Source organism: Stigmatopora argus, chromosome 9 (assembly GCF_051989625.1).
Source record: "Stigmatopora argus isolate UIUO_Sarg chromosome 9, RoL_Sarg_1.0, whole genome shotgun sequence".
Classification (NCBI taxonomy): domain Eukaryota; kingdom Metazoa; phylum Chordata; class Actinopteri; order Syngnathiformes; family Syngnathidae; genus Stigmatopora; species Stigmatopora argus.
Genome location: NC_135395.1, coordinates 18,891,754 through 18,913,812, shown reverse-complemented (window position 1 = coordinate 18,913,812; position 22,059 = coordinate 18,891,754). Strand labels below are relative to the sequence as shown.

The following is a 22,059-nucleotide window of genomic DNA, read 5'->3' as shown; positions in this document are numbered from 1 at the left end:
CGCTTCGGCGGATCCGCTCGGATGAGCTCGTCCTCGGCCTAGGAAATCTCGTCGTCCGTCATTTCAAATGTCCCGTTGAATCAATGGGGAAAGTGAAAAGTCATCGTGGAGCTCGGCTGCTACGCCGGAACGCTTTCCGAGGGGGAGTTAGTCATAAGGAAGCGGTCCGGGAGAACTCTTGAAAATCCCAGGCCTCTTCTCTAATCCTTTGTTTGAAAATGGTCATTTGTGTTAATATGCGTCAGGCAAGATTGGACGATTGGCGTTTCACCTTTTTTTCCATTGGATCTTTGGAATGCGATTCGCCCTATAAAATGTCCAATTGATAATTTACAAACGAGCCAGGCCGCCCCTTTTGCCGCCAGCCTCTCCCACAAAAAAATGGACATCAATTCTACCGGCGTAAATGAAAAAATGTCGTATTAGCTCCAAATGCACACGTGAGCACGTAAAAACAATCAAATGCATTTTTTTTTATATGTTTCCCCAATAAAGCTCCTGTTTATGCCAACTGCGATTTAACCAGTAGTTCCATTAGCGCTCAATAGATCAAATGGTGTGCTTTGGACAGTTTGGTGCTCACTTGCGCGGTCTTTATTAGGCGGTCCTCCCGCTATTAGACGTAGCAATGAAGTGTGGGAGGCAAGAAAACACCGACAGAATGACGGACGGGCTCTCCATTCAACTTAGCATGTTGGAAAAGTGTGCCAAAGCCAACGTGGGTGGCAGATTTAGCCGTACTTGCGGTGTCAATTTTAACTAAATGTGGCGGGGCTTCGCTGTTGTTTGCAAAGATGCATTGGTATCTTCTTTTTAAACTCAAGTGACTGCATCTTGGGGTTTTTAGGGGGAATTTTTACAAGGGGAGATGTCGTGACATGTCCGCTCGGTGGAAGTGGGAGCCAAGTCGGGAGGGCGCTCAAATGTTTGGCAGATGGCGAGCCGTGGACGGCCACGCTCGCCCTGGCGTGGGTTCGCCGCAGACGTCACGTCCCAGAATGCGGGTGGACGCACGATTAAGCGTGCTCCAAAACATTGATACTGATAAAGGTGGTGCAGCTTGGAGCAATTTGCGAGGCAGTCTCTTGATTAAAAATTTCCACGGACAATCTTGGGGTTTCCGAAGGCTTTTTGCAAAGGAAATTTGAGCAAGGGAAGGAAGGCATCATTCAGATTGAAATTGGAAAGGAGGATATTTACTGTCAATTAGAGAGCAGGAAATGTTTTCGAAAACTAATTTAAAAATAAAAGACACTGTATCGCGTGCAATCTTTCACGGCTTATTATATATCATTAATAATGATGGAGCAGGCAATCAAAAATGGAGTCTCGTCCAATTCTGGAATGAGTCATGGATACATAGTCCAACATTTAGCACGTGGCCCTAGTGGAACGCGACGGGGGGGCGACATTTCCCACAATTCTCTCCTTAAAAATACATCCGTGCGCATTCATCATGGGGGATTGGGAGGAAGTGTCAACTTGACGGTAGCCAGTGAAATACGTGCGCCGCCGCTCCCCTTTCTGGCCCTTATTAAAAACGGCGATATGACAAGAATCCGGTGGCCCGAGATGGAATGCCATCATGCCGCATTTTTCTGGGCCTTGCGGGTGGGACGGCTCTATACTTAATGCAGAGCATACATTTGGGGTGGCACGGAATCCACGACGGAACAAAAGTTCACTAAGGATCGGAGCTTCGCAACTCGGATTACGCTCATTATGTTTCTGGCAAGAAAACGGAGACTGAATTCCATCCACTGTGGACGTGAAAGATTGGTCGCTCCACAACCAAAGGCCACTATTGCAAAGGGACGAGCATTACTATTCGGGTTTTTGGATGTTAGCTGAGTGGGAACGAAACCCACCGCGACGTTACGCGAGCGGGCATGCTTTTTCACATTCTTTGTCGAGCGGCGTCGCCAAAAAACAACGTCAACTTTTGGGTTCACATACCGTAAAAAGGAGTCGGGTCGGTGTGCAATTTGTCCATTCTCTTCTCCAATCCCAAGCAGTGGCATCCATTCCGGACAAGTGTGTGATGGCGAAACCTTTCCGGCACCGCGTGTCACGATGGCCTTTGGCTGCGAAGCGGCGTGTGACCCAGGGAGCAGGAAGGAGGCGACAAAATGGCGTGCTGGTACAAAAAAAAACAGAAAAACCTTACAAACTTAAGTGTGGGTAAAATGAACACAGAAACAAACTTAACGGGGGATGACAAATACAAACATAAGCACCTAAATAGGACGACATTCCCACCCAGACTGAAGACGACGCAGGGTTTCAATTCACGGGCAATCGCAAACACCCGGGTCGCACAAGGGAAGGAGCACCGGAAAGACCCAGCAGGTGGAACGCGTTCGTAATCCCGCGGACAGCAGACACAAGGAGAACACGCCCATCCAGCCGAAACCCCGACAAAACGTGACATCGCCAGCGGATCAGTTCAAGATGGAATTTTTGGGGAGCCAGGGAGGTGGCCCACTTTAAGTCCAGACATTTGAGACGGGGCCAAGGAATACTTTTTGGTGACTGGCCACGACGGGACGAGACCAGGCGGGCTTGAAAATGTGCAATTGGGCCCATGTGGCTCTTGATCGAAAACAAGGATGGACCCCATCAAGTATGTACGTACGTAGCCGACGACAAATGGGCGAACCGAGCCATAAGAAGAGAAAATATGGAGGCTCCAAAGTAAGCGTTTGGCGCTTCTTTGCAGCTTCTATTTGGCCCTCGCTCTCGCCAACACAAGCCAGTCAGCCGAGCTGTCCAATTAGCGGCCATTATCCGCTGAGGTAAAGGCGTACTTCTTAATGGCGCGACGACGCTGAGAGAAGTGCGAGCATTACTCATGGTTTCCCCCCCGAGGACGGGGATTTTTGTCGGGCCGGCGTCCAAGTTCAAACCGCGTTTTTACTGCCTGAGAACAATGGGCTCACTCGGCGTGGGCCACACAGCGTTTGGCTTTTGCAAAATTGAGACCACGTTTCCCCATAAAGCGCCCGCTCGCTTCCTCGTGGCACGTCAATGTGTTTTGGGGAAAATAACGACATCGGCGGCGGCTTTTCGTTGGCGGCCTCGGGACCCTTCGCGCCTGAGACTTTTTGGCCCACCGGGGACTTTTGCGGCGCCTCCGTCCTGAGTTCAATGGGCAAGGAAGGAAAAAATTGACGGCGTTTGTGAAAGCGGACGCAAAAACCATTTCGAAACGTCACTTTAGGAGGATTTTTCACACCTTCTGTTCAAAACGGGATAAAAATCTTCTGGCTGAGATTTTTCTCAAGCGGAATTAGCATTTTTCAAACCGTCAAGCGTCTCTTCGCTCGAGTCGTCGGCTGCCATTGACGCCAATAGAGGTCCGAACCCAGTGGGAGAAACAGGCGACGAATACATGGCCCAACATGACCGCAAGCGAGGAGCGAGGGGTTTTTAATATCAAATGGACACCATAAAAACCTATTGAAGCAGGTCTATGAACCTATAATGCGCCATAAATCAGGTATTACAGTAATTGAAATGGCATTTCAAATTCGTTCGGACGGCCACACCGTTCAAATCAGCCAAAAAGCAAAAGAAAATTGGATTGTATTAAACAATAAATATTGAAAATGAACTCCATTTAATAAAACATGCATAGGGTAAATATGTAGAATTGACTTGTTAAGTCATTCTTTCCCGGGCACAAAGAAAATAGGCAGTACCCGAACAATAGCCGCCCGCCCTGCCAGTTGAAATGGATGGAACGTCTATTGCCGTCGATTGAAGCCAAAGGAAAATAACGCTGGCCCTTTGCCTTCTGCCTTCTGCCTTTTCATTTATGCAACGCAGAATCCTACTTTTTCAGTGAGCTCATCTCGAAATAAATGCCAAAGGGTAATTTCCCAAACTTGGCACGCGTGGGCACACCTCCTCGTGTTTCCTACCTGGGAAGACGGCGGCAGCCTGATTAAAGGACACCCGAGCCCGGTCGTCGTGGCGGCTAATTGGCGCAAATGAAACGGGACGTGGCGCTCATTTCCCCCGTTAAGTGCTCGGGGAGGTCGCGGGGGGCTAACGTTACGCCGACCTCGCCGTTCCCGGGAGGGCTCGGGTTCTGTTTTCTTAGGTTTAAGCGCTTTTAATTAGCCTTTATATTGTGCAGCGAGCATATCACGTCATCATTCCCCGTAACACTCCTCTCCAATTAGCCACGGATTGGACGCTGCTTGGATACAGTGATTGGAAGCCATAAATTTGATCTTCACATAAGTTCTTTCATAGAAGAGTATTTTTGATACGTTTTGGGGGGCGCATTGGTTTTAGTCACTGGCTGCTTAAATATCAACCCGTTTTTGTCTTTTAATTACATGGTAAAAATGCCAATGTTCTGTCTGGGGAGCAAAGACAGAAAAGCGAGGTACGGCAGCTACGTAGGGGATGCGAGACGTACGCGGTCAAAACTTCACAGACAGACTTTTCCTCTACGAGAAAAAAAAGGAAGACTTTGTGGTATTAAAAACAAGCTGAAAAATGACATGCTTGTCATAACATTTGTTGAGGAAAATGTTTTGAAGAGTGATGGCGCTTCCAGCCGCCTCTCCCGAGGAAAGATTTAATGTTCGCTCATGTCTGGATGACTAATAGCCTTCCCATTCAAACTAAGAAATTATTTTTCCAAACTGATTTTTTTTCCCTCGTTTTCTTCGCACTACTGTATATTTGTTTTGGGATTGTCACTATCAGCTTATTGGTGTTCATGTACTACAATATTTTCTATGGGCCAGAAACATGTCATCTAAGAAATCAGCGACTCTCAAAATGTTTGCAAATTCATTTGATAATTAATGAGAGAACCCTAGTTTCACTTCCATTGACGACGCTAGACGTCCAAGCCGTTCTAACTGGGAGGTTTGGCAGTGATCAGCAAATCGCTGTCATCCGTCTCCTTCAAAATGAATTGGACCTCCAGCACCATCAATGGCAGCCAAGTTCAAAAGAAAATGATCTTGAAACAGAAACAAAAACATTCTCGTTCTTATCGTAAAGACTAATTCGCCGACGCCGAACCGCAAATTTGCGGTCGTGAGCTAATGTCGAGCAAAAAGACATTTTACAAGCACTCAACATGAATGTTACAGTCGTGAGCTCACCGTGTTTTACACTCCAGCTTTTACATGTTGTTTTTTTCTGGCCCCCCTCGTGTAATCTGGATTTTTCACATTTTCTTTAATGATGGCCTCCAGCAGTGCGGCGCCAAAACGACGCACTGCCACGTTGCGCCGGTGTGAGTCTTCAACGTTTTCAGTGGTCTTGGCGCGAGGAGGACAACAATTTCGGCACATGTTGAGGGACGGGACCTACTTGGCAGTATTTCACGCACATGTGAAAGTGTTGGAAGGGGAGGTGAGGTCACGCGCCAGCACCCCCGCAGGGATGCATGTTGACTGCCATGCCCTTTACTGCTCCTACGGCGGGTCCCAGAGCTGCCATGCGTTGCGGGGTTCTGTGTTTTTTTGGGGGGTGGGGGTTGTTTTTTTCTTTTTCTTAAATATATATATATATACATACATATATATACATATATATACACATATATACATATATATACATATATATACATATACATATATATACACATACATATATACACATATATACATATATTTACATATATATACATATATACATATATACATATATATACATATATATACATATACATATATATATATACATACATATATATACATACATATACATACATATACATACATATACATATATATACATACATATATACACATATATACACATATATATATCAGTGGTGTGCCGTCAGGGCCTTCAAGGCCTTCTCTGCTGGCCTAAGAAATATCTGAATCACGGACTGATGTTAATTATATTTTGTCCATGAATACATAATTCCAAATTGTCTGATACTATTAAACCACTAGTTATGTGTTACTTTGTTAATAGATGGCGAATGAGAATAAAACATTTTTTCCAATCCAATATCCTGTTTTTGGTGTTTTTTCAAAGGGTTGGAACGATTTAATTTGATTTTAGTTCATTTCAATGGGAAACGTCCGCTCGAGGTACGAAAAGCTCGACATACGATCTCAGTCCCGGAGCGGATTAACATCGTATGTCGAGGTAACACTGTATATGGCTTTCTTTGTTTTATGGGTCAATTATGCCGCCGTTTTGCTGCAAAGTGTTTGAAGAAAAATGCTTAGGGTTACTTTTTAAATAGTTTTCTTCAATATTATCTAAATTTTAACGATTTGGGTCAAGGGGTACAGCCGTGCAGATTGCAAACGCAATTAGCCACAATTTTGAGATTGAAAACAACAATTTTGAAAAAATACATTCATAAGGGTTGCCGGAGCCTATCCCAGTTGACCTCGAGCTAAAAGGTAGACGGCACCCAAGAGTGGTCACCGGTCAACAGTAAGGTACACGGAGAGACACCGACAGGCAGGGAAAATGTCCTTAGAAAAATGTCCCACACACATAGGAAAACTTTTTCTAGTGGGTTGACCGTGCATAAATATTGGGTCATGTCATTGCTCAAGTTGACCGCTAGAAGGTCACTATATTTTAGTCCTTGTTCATGAATTTCCCAATATGCAATGCACAATAATCTCTCAAGTCTGAAACATCTTTATACCGTGAAATACATCATTGCATATAACTTTCAGTTTAAAAGTATTAGTAGATGAGTGCAAAAATAAATACTTACTGCAGCACACTCGGAACGAGGGTTGTAATGTAGATCACTGTGCACAGGATGGCGGTATTAACACATCTAACGCACTGTTGTGGTTCAACTGTACTAAGTAGGACAGATCACTGATTTATATTTATAAACATTTGTGTATATTAATAAAATATCATCTATGATCATCTCATCGCCTAACACGTTTCTCCTCACTTGCATTTTGTGTGCCAGAATGACGTCTGATATTGTCTCAAATATATATACCTTACGAGTAAGCTACGAAAATCTGCCACTAGCAAATAATAGTACTAGCAGTAGTAGAAGTAGTAGTAGTACCAAAATGTCATTCCGTCAATGCATCTTGCTTCAATAAAAGTGGCAAATTGCACATGTGCAAAATGTTTTACTTTTAACAGGTGCCATCTTGGACAGTGGTGTTGCATTCACGTACCGTTTCCGAGTGGGGCGTTACTAGGTTCTAGTAGTGCAATAGCCCCCTAAAGCCATACGATAGAAAATTGCATTATTTTTTTAATGACACTTTATAGGTAAGGGTTATATTTTGTACAACAACGTGGTGTCCCGAGACATATATATCTATGTTCACAGGGCGTTCCGTTGTCTCGTTCTAACGGTAGACGCTTTAAATTCCGATTTAACGGAAAGGCACCAGAGGAGCGGAGGAAGGTGACGGCTCGTCAACATCCTGTCCCCGGAACCTGCGCTCTCGGCTCGGTCGCTGACCCAGATCGAAGCCGGCTCTCCTTTAGCCATCTGCGGCCTCTCCGCCAGGGGAGTACAGTCGATTCTCTATCCACGCAGCTCGGCGCCGAGTGACACTCATGGTTATCTGAGAAAAAAAATACAGATCTGCGTTATCCGTCGGTAGCGTTTCCGAGAGGGCCACCGTAGTGATGTCGGCGCCGGTGAACGGCTACTTCGGCTCCGGTCAAGCGCTGACGCCGAACGGTGGAGCTGTTCCCCCCCGTTTAAAGGGTAAGGCAGGCCGGATGATGCGATTAGCCAGCTCCCTGAGCTTTAGAATGCTTCTGCTAATATGACACGCGCTTCTATTCCGCCGATCGTACTTCACGTATACTACATCCATACTTCGATCCTACGCCTGCCGTCTGAAATAACAAGCGCAGCAAGAATGTTATCAATATAGGACACATCCATCCACACTGTTTGAATGTTAACCTGTCAAAGGATGATGCTAATATTAGCCTAGCATTGATGGGCGAACTGATGATGCTTTCATATGTTTTATTCGACTATTTCTCTCGATTTGGCCAGATTTCGACACTGATGTCGCTATGAATGTGTACTAACGTCCGCATCTGATGAAGCTTGTTTGGATCCAAGACAAGTGTTGGAATTATTTTATATAAGTTATCCTGATTCTGGTATGACTGTCGAAATGTTAGTTAATAGAATGAGAGTGTCTTGGGCCCCTGGGGAGTTTTCACCTTATTCACCAAAGAGGAACTACCCAGGGGGGCCGACGCCTGTCTGTTTGAACTATTGTGTGAGGGTTGCAAGATATCAGGAGGGTGACTGTAAAGATGTTATCTCGAAGGGGCATATGGTCATGATCAAAGAACCTTTTGTAACTGGGAGAGAACTATCTCTCCCTTGATCAGCTTGAAACTTCCTGTAACTTGGACACTCCCAAAACACAATAAGAGAATAGGCGAGGGGAGATTTTCTTCAGAGTGTTTCGAAGGGCTGAGACGCGAACGGTCCTGAGAACCTCTCATTTTTTAAATAAAGTTAACTCAAATTCTCTGTGCTTTCCTTCTTCACAGGTTGGTGAAACAAATGTCTGGTGTTTGAACCTAACATTTAATTGGTCCTTCGAGCCGGATTCCAAGATACCGGACGATCCCAGCAAGTGAGCAAGATCCAGAAAAGTCTGTGGCCACAGCATAAAGATCCTTTTTCAGGACTGTTTCTTCCTTACGGGCTGGGGTCCAAAGGTTGAAGGGATACCGAGGACGCAGAGAATCGTGAGTAAATTTTATTTAAAAAAGGAATGAATGAGAAAAAAGGAATGAATGAAGGCGTAACAGACCCCTTTAGTTTTAAAGACTAATTAAACTCTGTAAAATTAAATCCGTAGGCGTAACAGACACCCTTAGTTTTAAAAGACTAATTAAACTCTGTAAAGGATAGCGGAGTCCTGATTAAAGAAAGCCCTGACAATCCTAGAGCCCTATCAGGTAAAAAAAATTCAAACAACAAAAATTCCACATGCGTACAGAGGTCAAATTCAAACAACAAACTTTCGCAGGCGGACAGACACCCTTAGTTTTAGCACACTAATTAAATTCTGTAAAGGAAAGCGAAATCCAGGATGTATTGAATAGGAAAAATCTGTGACGGATAGTGGAGTTCTGGGTGTATTGAATGAAAAGTGAAAAAAAAGGATAGAATTAAAAGGAGTGAACGTGCAAAAAGTGTGTATGGAAATACATTTTACCATTTGGTGATTTGTATCTCATATCAAACAACAGGAGACAAATGTCGACCTTTAGTGGATGTATGTAGACATGAGACTCCGCCTGAAAAGGTTGAAGTGAGTTTACCACTAAAGGAATTTATCGACATCCTGTTGTCTAAACCCAGTGTTAGTGCACTATAGGTGCAAAGACCCACTGGGACTAAATTTTATTCAAAAATGGGTAAAGTACAAAGTAAAACAAGTAAAAAAGAGGAATTCCTCTCGGAACTTGCGTCTAAAGACTGGAAGATAGTCCATAGAGAGGATCCCGACGCGGTGGAATCCTTGCGTTATTGGGTAAAAAAAATATGGGTTCACTGGTAGACTAAGAATAAAAGATATCTGTGAATTACAACAAAAAATCGAAAAATCGTGTAACAAAAAACGAAGTAAAATGCAAAAACAAGGTTATGATCAAACCAAAGCGTGGTTGCGAATAGCAGGGCAAATAGAAGAGGTTGAGAAAGTAGCTAAACAAAAAAGAGAAGAGATAACTATATTAGGCCTGTTAAAAAACAGTGGTCCCTCTTCAGCTCTCCTCGTGCGAGGCTCCACACGCAAGCGGGGAGCACGACGACGAGGGGGGGGGAAAGGGGGCCTGCTGGTCGTGCGGCAAGGAGGGCCACATAGCCAGGGAATGCGGGGGCAACCCTCCCCGCGCACAGCGACGACATGATAGCACACGACTAAAACAGGAGGTAGCAAAACAAATGGTTAACAAAAGTAAGGGGAATAGATAGATCAAAAAGGTGGTGAAACCCCCCTTCACAGATGCGGACCCCCCTCAAGATAAGCACACTCTTTGCAAACAAAAGGAGAGGGGGGGGGGTACGCCCATACAGTTTACTGCTCCCTTCACACCAAAAACAAAGGGCAGGAAAGACTACCACAAGAGAGACAGAGATAGTTGATAGTGTTATGATATATTAGTGGAAAAATTATGGGTCTTTTATTAAACACTAAAATTTATATTAGGAAATGCCTAGTGAAAGGTTATTTTCCCTAAATTGTAATTGAGGTAATAGTGAGCACAGAAAATGGCTCTTATTTTAAATAAAACTGCCTTCTTAGAGCGGATAGGAATTCAGCCAGAGCTTTAACTATTGGGTTTTAGAAATATGAGAGTGATTTGCGATTTAGACTTAAGTATTAAGAATCATCCAAATTATTAATGATATCAAACATGAAAACAATGCAGAAACGGCATTTATCCAAATTATTAGGTAAATTTAGATAAAATAATTAATTTAGGATAGGCATGATTTCCCTAGGACGGAAGAGGCATGAAATGTTTTTCGGTGCACAGAAACACATTTCTTGTTTTGCCCGGAACAGGTGAAGTATGCTTTAGCGTGGTTCATATTAATGACTATTAGAATATTAATTGCATTAGCATCAAACAGTTGATGTCAACCAAACAACATTAACCTATTTCTTTTGAGAATGATTAGGCTGATAGCACAGCAAAAAGGTGGTTAGCTGCCAAGAAGCCCCAGACTGGGGATGGCTCTTCACCAGTGATGAAAAAAAATTGCAGACCACTGAGTGTAAATGAATGGTTGTTTGTTTGTCTTTTTGTGTTTCTAATTGGCCGACCATCAAGATATAATCAATCAGATATCAAGGTGGAAAATGATTTAGAAATTTGAAATCAAATTTTTGATGAAAATTATGGAAAATTGTTTAGTCAAATGAAATTTTAATGGTAAAAGCAGCAGTACTCCAAACGTGAAATTTGAAGTGGAGAAACAAATCTGCTATGCAAAATTTAGGAGCACTGAGAAAAAAAAAAAAAAACAGTGCTTGATACCAAATTCCAAAGTACTATTGATTTATTGTGATAATGGCATCCAAATTGTGTTAACAGAATAATTGACTGAATTGACAAAAGTTTCCATATTTCTTTCCGAAAAAAAAAGGAAAAAAAAAAAAAAATGGAAATCTAATTTAGTGGAATGTACCAAACGCCATTATTAACTACACGATTGGAACTGGAGGATGAGGCTAATCATATGTCTGCATAAAAGAAAAAACTTTAAAGAAACGCATTAATTTTGGGGTTGGCAGAGGGAGATTGCATTTCTCAACAGGAAACATGATGAGCAACCCGGGATGAGAGTGCAAATGTTCCTGACCAAACCAGCAGACATGAAAATAGCGGATCCATTTTGTGCTCTGTAAGAAGGTTCTCTCAGTTGAAACGTATGATGAGACAGGTAAGATAAACTTTTTGACGTAATCAGACAAAATGGCAAGCACTCCAATATTGATTGGAAAGATTATTGCTCGGGGAGCAATGCTGTAAGCCATGAGGAACTTTTTATATTGGTTTTATTGTCTCCATATAAAAAAAAGCGTTTCAATTGAGACTACACCTTCTTACAGATAGTTAAAGTAAACAATTGTGACTAGATCTTCTTACATATTTTTAAAGTAAACAATTAGAGAGAAAAGAGAAACTACAATGGATAGAAATGTAACTAGATTTTAATTTTATGCCTGACTATTGAGAAATATTGATTAAGAAAGTTTTATAGGAGATGATTGGCAAACTCCGAAGACAATGGAATGTTACATTTGATAATAAGACTACTAGATTGGGATATTTTGAAAAAAAAAACAGAGGTTAATATGCAAAGCAATACACATTGTTAAATGAATTGGGACTTGATTAGTATGCATTTTAAAAGTAATGGGTTTTAATTGCTCTAAAAGATACAATTATGCTAAAAATATTGACCCTGACAAACAAGGGGTGATTACATTTTACTGGGTTCCATTCTATTTAGAATTATAAATGTGTGCATTTTGTTTCTGAAAATTAATTGATGTGAATCTAAACTGTTACAGAGAACGGGAAAGCTGTTTTCCTGATGAGAAAGCAGCCTGGTTTGCTTTTTGTATTTTTCCTATTTTTAGTATGATTAGTTAATTTGTGTAATTGTAGGAAAGAGGAAAAAACAAATATGGGTTTTGATCTTAATAAGGAAGCAGTGTTCAAAATAGAATATCAGCTAGCATGTTTAATTTTGACTGATAAGGTATTTTAAATTTTCACAAACATAATGATGAATGTTAAGCACGTGTTAAAGACAACGACAGAACACAGCAGCTAAAGCAGCAGCGCAAACACTTACTGCACAGCATACACAACAACAAAACTGAGCCGATCTCAAGAACAGTCAGCAGACGAACTGTACAAAGCTAAAGGCCTACCGTACCTACCAAAAATGCATTCCAAAATTGAGCCATAAATGTCTCAACAGGGGGGAGGTATGGTAAAGAGGTAAAAATACTTGGGTCACCAGTTAAGCGCGGGGGGCAGAACAATTTTAGAAGAAAGAAAGGTGGCAATCCTAAAAGCACCGAAGCCACTTACAAAAAAGCAAATGATGTCCTTTTTAGGGCTCACAAATTACTGCAGATGTTGGGTACCAATTTATGCCGAATTAACAGCGCCATTGCAAGCCCTGATGTATAAAGAAGAACTAAAAATGTCAGACAAATTGAAATGGACGCCAGAAGCAGAAACGGCATTTTGCGATTTGAAACAGGCGCTAGTGAGTAGTAGCACACTCGCGTTGCCTGATTATTCTAAAGAATTTGTACAAATGGTGGACTGTAAGAATTATTTCATGACATCGGTATTGACTCAGAAATATGGCGAGAAGCTGAGACCAGTGGCATATTATTCCACAAAGTTAGATGCAGTGGCCTGTGCACTGCCACATTGTGTTAGAGCAGTGGTCGCAGCATCACTAGCGGTAACTGTAAGCGCTGAGGTGGTATTGTTCCACCCATTAGTTTTAAAAGTTCCCCACGCGGTCTCAGCTCTACTCTTACAAACAAAAATGAGTTTTCTGTCACCGGCAAGACATCTGTCTTGCATGTCAATACTATTGTCTCAGCCGCATCTAAAAATAGAAAGGTGTACAGTGCTCAATCCAGCAACACTAATTCCCACAGAGGAGGAAGGTGAAAAACACGATTGCGAAGCATTAGCGGAACAAAAGAGTAAAAGTAGACCAGATCTTAAAGATACACCGCTAGAAAATGGAGAAATAATATTTGTAGACGGGTCCTCGAAAAAAGATGATAAAGGGAAAACAAAAACCGGCTACGCCATAGTAACTCAAACAGTAATATTACAAGCAGCAGCGTTACCGCAACATTTCTCAGCACAAGCTGCAGAATTAGTGGCACTGACTGAAGCCTGTAAATTAATGAAAGGACAGGCGGTCACAATATATACGGACAGCCAATATGCGTTTGCAACCACTCAAACGTTTGCGCAACATTGGAAAAATAGGGGTATGGTCACATCAACTGGAAAACCAGTGACTCACGCCGAATTACTAACTGAACTATTACAAGCCGTGCAACTACCGACACAATTAGCAATATGTAAATGTACTGCACACACATCAGGTACCGATCCCATAACAAAGGGTAACGCCTTCGCGGACAAGATTGCTAAACAGGCAGCACAAGGGGAAATAACAATTCTAAACATGGAAGTAAATAGCGAAAATGACCAACAAAAAATGGATGATAAAATTCTTATAGAAATGCAACAACAATCACCCAAACAAGAAAAAGAACAATGGGAAAAGAAAGGCGCGCGAATAAAAAACCAAATATATATATGTCCAGAAGGTAAACCAATCCTACCAAAGAACCTTTTGTAACTGGGAGAGAACTATCTCTCCCTTGATCAGCTTGAAACTTCCTGTAACTTGGACACTCCCAAAACACAATAAGAGAATAGGCGAGGGGAGATTTTCTTCAGAGTGTTTCGAAGGGCTGAGACGCGGACGGTCCTGAGAACCTCTCATTTTTTAAATAAAGATAACTCAAATTCTCTGTGCTTTCCTTCTTCACAGGTTGGTGAAACAAATGTTTGGTGTTTGAACCTAACAACAAGCCAACACAAGTCATCCTATTGAAGCATCTGCTTTGATTTTCCATTTCGGATGAACTCAAAAAGGGTGTGATTTAGAGTCACATTGTCCTGATGAGTTCATCCAAAATTTGCCTTCCTGCATTGAGACAAGGAGAATATTTTACATCTATTCCACTTGTGACAAATGTTTTGCAAAAAGAACAAAAGTATTCGTTCATTTTCAAAATAGAATGTCAAAGTTTCATCAGAAAATTAGGGTCCATTTCTGTTGTTTATGCGAGCAAAAATCCGGATCAGCTGTCTTATACAAAACCCCTGGGCAAAGTTTCCCGAAAATTGTGAAATAACACAAGAAAAGTGCAGATCCTAACTCAAACTGCAACAGCAACTTGTTAAAAAAAACCTGAACTGACATTGTTTTCCTTTGCTTTCCTTGCCAGGTCCAGTTGCGCCGTACGCCGGCGTCGCCGCGTACCCCACGACGTGTTACTATGAAAGGCCTCCGCCTCCGCGACAGAGCCACCCCTCCATCCCGTCACACAAATCCCCCGTCGCGAACAACTACTACGAGAATCACTGTCACATAGCACCTTGGAGCTCGGCGCCCCTTCCTCGGACACAGACGGCCGCCATGGCCCCCCCCTCGGCGCCGCCCGCCGGCACCCCGTATGCCCAATTCCAACAAGAGCAGCGGCACCCGCCCTACGCCAATGCGGGATCTTATTACGGACAGTCTTTCTACCGCCCTCCTGCCGCTCCGTGCCACCAGCAGCAGCCCACTTTGTTGCCAGCGCCCCCTAGTGGTCCGGAGTGCCCCCTGTATCCCGTTGTGTCCTACCCGTCCCCGGCGGGGACCAGTCAGTACGGCACGCTGGTGTCCAGCCGGACGGCCGCCCTGCCCGGAACGGCAGTACCGGGTGTGCACCCTGGGTACAGCTTGGCTCCGCCCACTCACCATCAAGGAAACACAGGTAAGAGTGTTTTACTTTTTTTTTTTCAATAAGAAAGTCATTTTAACATTTGATCTTGCAAATGAGTACAGTCAATTCCATTTTTTGGGACATGCTCACCACGTCATAGCACATTTAAAGAGGAATGATTTAAAGTCTCTTTTGCGCCTTAATTTTCAACCAAGTTTTTTTTTGTAAGTATCCCTTTTTTTTCTCAGTGGAAAACCCAACCTGGCATGGCTCCGCCCCTCCGACCTCTCCACCCTACGACTCCTACGGCAGCGGCGGCGTGAACGGAGAGCGAGCGCCCTCTGGAACGCCCGCCCATCCTTCGCCGGGCCGTCGTCAAGGTAAAGGACATTTGTCCACTTGGACAAAGAGACAAGTTCCACTCACCTTCCCTCGACCGTCTCCGACAGGCAAACGCTACGGCTCCGCCGGCAATAGCTCCGCCCCCGGTCCCGACGCAGCTCCATTGTCGTCCAGCTCGGAGGAGGAGGACGAGGATGACGATGATGATGAGGAGGAAGAGGATGAGGAAGCAGGTCTGACAACAAACAAATGATTCTTTTTAGGATCAAATAAGTTGACATTTGCTGTTCTAGTATCCTAACGATGAGCTAAAAAGGGGAGAAAGCTGTCGGACCGTCATTGAATTTGTTTCTTTTTCAGGCGGGGACACGTCGTCTTCCACAACCGGGAGCGCGTCTCCGCTGCCCAACAGTTACGATTCCCTGGAAGGAGGTCATTTTCCAGGTAACCGGGTTGGCAAACTGGCTCTTTTTCTTACTGTTTGGCGTTTGCTAAGATCAATATACAAACGACGCAGAAGCGATGCCGCCTCCCGCCCATATGAGCGAGCGGGCGCCACCCCGCGGCTACCCCGGCTCGCCACCGGAACCGCCGCCTACCGGGGACGCGCTGGGACCGACAGGCTGCCGGCCCTACTCCCAGGTGGGGGTTCCCCGCCCTCCTCACACCGTGACGATGGCCGCCCTGACGTGCCGCTTTGTCTCCAGCCGTTCCCCAGTCTTTCCCAGCTGTCGGCGGCCCTGGGGGGGCTGAGCGGGGTCCCGGAGCTGGAGGTGGAAGCTCTCCGGCCCCTCGACCTGCTGCAGGAGAGGAACCTGCTCCCCCCGAGACCCCTGGCCCCGCCTGAACCCAACCTGAGTCAAGAACTGAAGAAGGTCAACTGCAGCCCACAGTATGTCAAATGTTTTCAGCAATGCCCGTAGAAGAAAAAAAACAAAAACAAATTGGCCGCTCATATAAGTTTGGTGTTTGAAACAGGACGTTCCGCTGCACCCTGACCAGCGTCCCCCAAACGCAGGCGCTGCTCAACAAAGCCAGACTGCCTCTCGGCCTTCTTCTTCACCCCTTCAGAGATCTGCAGGTGGGATCCCAGCTCACGTAAAACGTTGCTATTTTGGAGGTTAAACTAGTGTTGGGTGATTTTATTTAAACTAGATTTTTTTTTTTTTATTCAATTGAGAGTAGTTTCACGAGACCGTCATTTTTCGGAATGTACGCTTTTGGTAAATGCCACCCAGTAAATTAGGTGTCCAATCCGTTTTGGTCGGCCCCTCCCGAGCAAAACGGACTGGACGCCCGGCGCTGTCGACGGCGGCCCTAGTCGGACTATGTCAATGAAAATGCCTCCGTAGCAACTGCCGGTCATCACGTCCAACACGATCGTCCGCTGTCGCCACTGCCGCACCTACATCAACCCCTTTGTGACCTTCCTGGACCAGCGGCGCTGGAAATGCAACCTGTGCTATCGCGTCAACGACGGTACGCCGACGTCGAGTGGGAAGTTTTTCGCCGCACGCTGATATTTTACTACATTTTTGTTGCTGTTATTTCCAGTACCGGATGAGTTCATGTACAACCCGGTGACCAGATCCTACGGCGAACCCCACAAGAGACCCGAGGTCCAAAATGCCACCGTGGAATTCATTGCCTCTTCGGATTACATGGTAGGCCGCGTTTGGTTGCGTTGAGCGCTTCAGCCCATCAGATGGCAGTCTTGTATTCGTTTTTATGCGGTGATGCTCATTTTCCATTCAGTAATTGCTGTTTTTTCCCATAACCTAGTGACTGTGTCCTCATGATTTGCACACAACTTTGTCCAAGTCCTTTCGTATTTTGATAGCCAGTCGACTGTTTAGGAAGCCTTTTATAAAAATGTCCAAATCCCTTTTCTGTGTCGACAGCTGCGGCCCCCCCAGCCGGCCGTCTACCTCTTCGTGCTGGACGTTTCCCACAATGCCGTGGAAAGTGGCTACCTGAACTATTTCTGCCAGTCGCTCCTGGACAACTTGGATAAGTAAGCCAATGATCGGATAGCCGCGCGAACTGGGGCAGTTGGATGACTGGATTTGGACGTTTATCGTCGTCAATGGCAGTGAGTGAGTGAGTGAGCGAGCGTTCCTGTTCCTCAGGTTGCCCGGAGACTCGCGCACCAAGGTGGGATTTCTCACGTTCGACAGCCACGTCCATTTTTACAACCTCCAGGAGGGACTTTCCCGACCGCAAATGCTGGTGGTGACGGATATCGACGGTATTCATTTTCGAGCAAATGAACCCTTTGGGATTTTAAGGCAGATTATTTTAATGGTGGATTCATTAATGATTGGTTGTTTTTTTGCAATTCAATGACCGCAGATATCTTCATACCATCTCACGATAGTCTGATGGTGAGCTGGAGGGACAGTAAAGAGGTGGGTTGTTTAAATGTGGATGTACAGTAATCCTTCGATTATTGCGAATTCATGACTTTGCAATTTTTTTTCAACTTTTATTTAAATTATTATTATTTTGTAAAGTTCATGAAAATGTGAAAATGCACGCTGAAACTGGTAAGCGGAAGCCACTCTTGCTACTAGGACTCAGCACTCCAAAAAGTTATAACTGGGGTGACCCTACTAGGCGAATTTTCGGTTATCGCGATTTATTTACTGTATTTTTTTGCTACATTTGGCTCCTATTACTTTGCTCTTTCCCATTTTGATGCAGCTGATCAAGGACCTGCTGGCTTCGCTTCCGTCCACGTTCAACCGGAGCAGCGAGACGCAGAGCGCCTTAGGCCCCGCCCTGCAGGCCGCCTTCAAGCTCATGTCGCCCAGCGGAGGACGCGTCAGCGTCTTCCAGACGCAGCGGCCCACGCTGGGCGCCGGCTCGCTGCACTGCAGGGAGGACCCCGAGCGGCGCTCCGACGCCAAGGTAAGAAGCGTTCGCCCGGCGCTCGTCTTTGCTCAGCCCTTTCGGAAAGCGTCTTCCCTTTCTTGGCATTTGAGCAGGGAGTTCAACATCTAGGCCCCGCCACGGACTTCTACAAGAAATTGGCCCTAGATTGCTCGGGACAGCAGATTGCCGTGGATCTTTTTCTTCTCAGCTCGCAGTACGCCGACCTGGCCTCGCTAGGTACGGTTCTCGACGTTGGCGCCCGCGACGAAGCAAGGTTTTCACCGCAGGTTTGGCTTTTTCCCCAGCGTGCATCTCCAAGTACTCGGCCGGCAGCATCTTCTACTACCCCTCCTTTCATGGCGTGCGCAACCCGGCCCAGGTGGACAAATTCCAGAAAGATCTGGAACGCTACTTTGCTCGCAAGCTGGGCTTCGAGGCGGTCATGAGAATACGCTGCACCAAAGGTGACTTTGTCAAACGCGACGTTCGCAACTTCCCACCGACCGTCTTTTTTTTCTTTTTGCTAGGGTTATCCATCCACACATTCCATGGCAACTTCTTTGTGCGCTCCACTGACCTTCTCTCCCTCGCCAACGTCAACCCGGATTCGTCCTTCGCCGTCCAGATGTCCATCGACGACTCGTTGGCCGACTCTTCTCTGGCGTGCTTTCAGGCGGCTCTGCTCTACACGTCCAGTAAAGGTAGAGCAAACAAAATAATAGGGATTAGCTGGGAGTGTTCATTCAATCAAAAGAAATTGAATATAAGTGGGTTTTCCCAGTGCTTTATAAACCCTGTGGGCCGCCAGGCTTTTGGATTGGATTGGATTAGATAACTTTATTCATCCCGTATTCGGGAAATTTCGTTGTCACAGTAGCAGAGAGGGTGAGGATGCAGGAATAGGAAAGGCATTTTAGACATAAATAGATAGGTAATAAGTAAGTTAATTAATAAATACATGTATAAATATATAAATAAATAAGCGTGTCTCTGAAGTACATATATATATATATATATATATATATATATATATATATATATATACTTATATATATACATATATATATATATATATATATATATATATATATATATATATATATATATATATATATATATATATATATATATATATGCACATATACATACATACACATAGATGTACATGCATGCATACGGTAGGTCTTAACACTCTTAACATTTTTTCTTACTCACCTCTCCCCTGACTGACAAATGTTGATTGGTATTGCTAAAAGCACTACACAATCTAATAGTCAGGCTCCACTGTTTTCTAACCGATGACGGCGTGTCCGTGTTTGGGCGCAGGAAAGAGGCGCATCCGCGTGCACACGCTTTGTCTGCCCGTGGTCAGCCAGCTGAGCGACGTGTACGCCGGCGCCGACGTTCACGCCATCACTTGCTTGCTGGCCAACATGGGTAAGTGGCCGACGTTGGCCGTCGCACTTCTCGGCGTGAGCTTATTCCTTTCATTGGATATGTTTTCTTTTTTTGGGGGCAAAAGCCATCGACCGCTCGGTCCTATCCAGCCTATCGGACGCCAGGGACGCTCTGATCAACGCGGCGGTGGACTTTGTGAGCGCTTACAGGAGAAGCACGTCCAACCTGCAGCATTCCGGTCCGTTGGTTCCGGCTTCCATGCGCCTTTTTCTGCTCTACGTCCTGGCCCTGCTCAAACAAGTATGGCCGACGCCCGACCGCGCTGGTGGCGCCGCCGCTCTGAAGCGTGGCCTTTTATCTCTCAGAAAGCGTTTTGCACGGAGACGAACACCCGTCTGGACGAGCGCGTTTACGCCATGTGCGAGTTCAAAACGCAGCCGCTGCAGCAGCTGATGCGGATGATTCATCCCGAGCTCTACCGCCTGGATGACATGTCGGACCAGGTCGGTGAAAGCCACCCCAGACAAAAGATTGCCAGTTTCCTATTTGATCGCAATGACGGGATCTACCTGCAGGGAGCGCTCCATCTCGACGACACGCTGGTGCCGCAGCCTCCGCTCCTCCACTTGTCGGCTGAGCGCTTGAGTATGAACGGCGCCTTCTTAATGGACTGTGGCAACGTACGTCTTCCTTTCCTTTTCCGCTGACGCCGATGGACGTCCGATCCATCGCCTCCCGGTCCCAATTGGCTCGAACCTTTCTTCACATTTTGTCCTATTTTTATGGAAATAAGTGCAAATGTTAAAGGTGCTCTTTCAAAATTCTCACCAGATACAGCTAAAATATGTCTACTACTTTCTAGCAAAGTTTCACCCTGGCGGCCCACCAGGCTTAAAAAGCACTAGGGGAAACCCATTTCCACAATGCATTGCCGGGTCAGTTTTGAATCGAATTGATTGTTGTTTCTTGACATCCGCGCAGGTGTTTTACCTGTGGATTGGCAAACACTGCAATGAGATGTTCATCCGAGACGTTCTGGACTACCCCAACTTTGCTTCCATCCCGTCCAACATGGTCAGTTAGGAGTCATTTCACTCGGAAGCACTTTGTATTTGCGGTTCCAAAAAAGAAAAAAAAAGAGCACGTGCAGCAAATCAGAGCTGCTGTTGCTGTTTTGTTTTTGTTTTTTTTCTTTCCCCCCCCCCACCTCTGGAAGGTTCTGGGTGACAGTTGCTGTCAGCATGTTTCTCGCAGAGCCACCACCTACATGCCAAACATTCCAAACTGCCATTTTTTTTCTGGGCGCCGCATTGTGCGCTCCAATGCGGTAGTAGTGCTTTTGTTGTTGTTGATTTTTTTTATTTTTTTTTCCCGCTGTGGCGGTGGCAGGGTTGCATTCCTGAGCTGCCCACGCCGCTATCGGAGCGGGTGCGAGCCTTCCTGGACTGGCTGCAGGACAACAGAGCTTTCCGCTCCATCCTGCACGTCATTAAGTAAGCACCAAATGTAGAAAATAAAAAGATGCTAGTCGACTAAGCTTGCTTAACACTCGCGACTTTGTTTCAGGGACGAGGCCTCGAGCAACGGCGTTTTTTTCCAGCACCTGGTGGAAGACCGTTCCGAAGCGGGCTCCTCCTACCAAGACTTCTTGCGCCACATCCAGCAGCAGGTATCCTAGCGGCGGTGGACCGCCGCGAAAAATGACCAAGAGAAGAGTAGCCTGTCCTTTTAAATGGGAGACTTTAGCCGAGACGATTGTGGTGGTAGCGCCGTCCGTCCTGGGCTTTTCGTTTTCCTCATTTTGAAGATTTCCCTCCTCGAAAACACTGAATATGGGCAAGTGTGCATTTTTGAGGAGCGTTGAAGACTCCTGGTTGACCAATGGACTAAATGTTCCACCCTGTTTGTAACTACTGAAAAGAATCTTTTATGAGCGATAATTTATGAAGCATCTTATTCAATAAAAAATCAAGAAGAAAGCCAACGCTGACCTGACTATTCATGATTGGGAAAGCCGGCATTGCGTGACCAAGGGGCGCCGTGACCTCGACCTCGTGATTTCCGGGTCCAAGTGTTAGCTTTGAGATCAACTGAAATGAAAAATATGGATACGATGGATATCTTCGTCAAATATAGCCAATGAATGATGATTTGGGAAAAAATAAAACACCTGATTTTTTTTTTTCATCCAATTGTGATCCTCTCTTTGTGGAAGGATTTCAAGTTGGCAGGGGAAAAAAAAGAGTCAAAAGTTTGGACACCCATGCTTTCAGATGTTCTGTTTTTAATTTTAAGGCACTAAAAATAGTAACTTTCGCCATAAAAAAAGGGAGCAGCTTTCTAGACGGAGAAGAAACATCTTTTGGGAGGTGAAGATAAGTCTTGTTTTGGCTCCCTAAAAGTGCCCGCCCCATCGTTT

The 22,059-nt window shown here is 45.0% G+C and overlaps 2 protein-coding genes across 4 annotated transcripts in view; one reads left to right on the top strand and one right to left on the bottom strand.

Annotated features, from left to right (window-relative positions):
• The window catches only part of slit3 (slit homolog 3 (Drosophila)), a 129,677-nt gene extending 122,546 nt beyond the window's left edge, over positions 1 to 7,131 (bottom strand). For 2 of the 3 annotated variants that reach the window (XM_077609733.1, XM_077609735.1), the window contains exons 1-2: positions 6,722 to 7,131; positions 1,957 to 2,137 (exon numbers count right to left, since the gene is read on the bottom strand). The gene's annotated coding sequence lies outside the window, so the exon portion shown is untranslated. The remainder of the gene's footprint in view (positions 1 to 1,956; positions 2,138 to 6,721) is intronic. The other variant, XM_077609734.1, reaches the window with a different exon arrangement.
• Positions 7,132 to 7,162: 31 nt separating this feature from the next.
• sec24b (SEC24 homolog B, COPII coat complex component) lies at positions 7,163 to 21,624 on the top strand. Its single transcript, XM_077609737.1, has 25 exons — positions 7,163 to 7,248; positions 7,310 to 7,696; positions 14,547 to 15,077; positions 15,275 to 15,406; positions 15,476 to 15,601; positions 15,729 to 15,812; positions 15,886 to 16,010; positions 16,076 to 16,260; positions 16,347 to 16,449; positions 16,721 to 16,847; positions 16,923 to 17,032; positions 17,270 to 17,382; positions 17,498 to 17,616; positions 17,721 to 17,776; positions 18,072 to 18,278; positions 18,356 to 18,479; positions 18,548 to 18,706; positions 18,770 to 18,943; positions 19,569 to 19,679; positions 19,765 to 19,940; positions 20,006 to 20,143; positions 20,216 to 20,320; positions 20,622 to 20,714; positions 21,030 to 21,133; positions 21,207 to 21,624. Exons 2-25 carry the CDS (start codon positions 7,615 to 7,617, stop codon positions 21,316 to 21,318), a joined length of 3,396 nt encoding a protein of 1,131 aa, XP_077465863.1. The 5' UTR covers positions 7,163 to 7,248; positions 7,310 to 7,614; the 3' UTR covers positions 21,319 to 21,624.
• The last annotated feature ends 435 nt before the right edge of the window (positions 21,625 to 22,059 follow it).

Coding starts and splice junctions, on each gene's coding strand:
- sec24b (XM_077609737.1), top strand. CDS start 7,615: ATGTCGGCGCCGGTGAACGGCTACTTCGGCTCCGGTCAAGCGCTGACG. Junction 18,707..18,769: donor GAGAATACGCTGCACCAAAG/GTGACTTTGTCA, acceptor TCTTTTTGCTAG/GGTTATCCATCCACACATTC. Junction 20,715..21,029: donor CTTCCATCCCGTCCAACATG/GTCAGTTAGGAG, acceptor TGGCGGTGGCAG/GGTTGCATTCCTGAGCTGCC.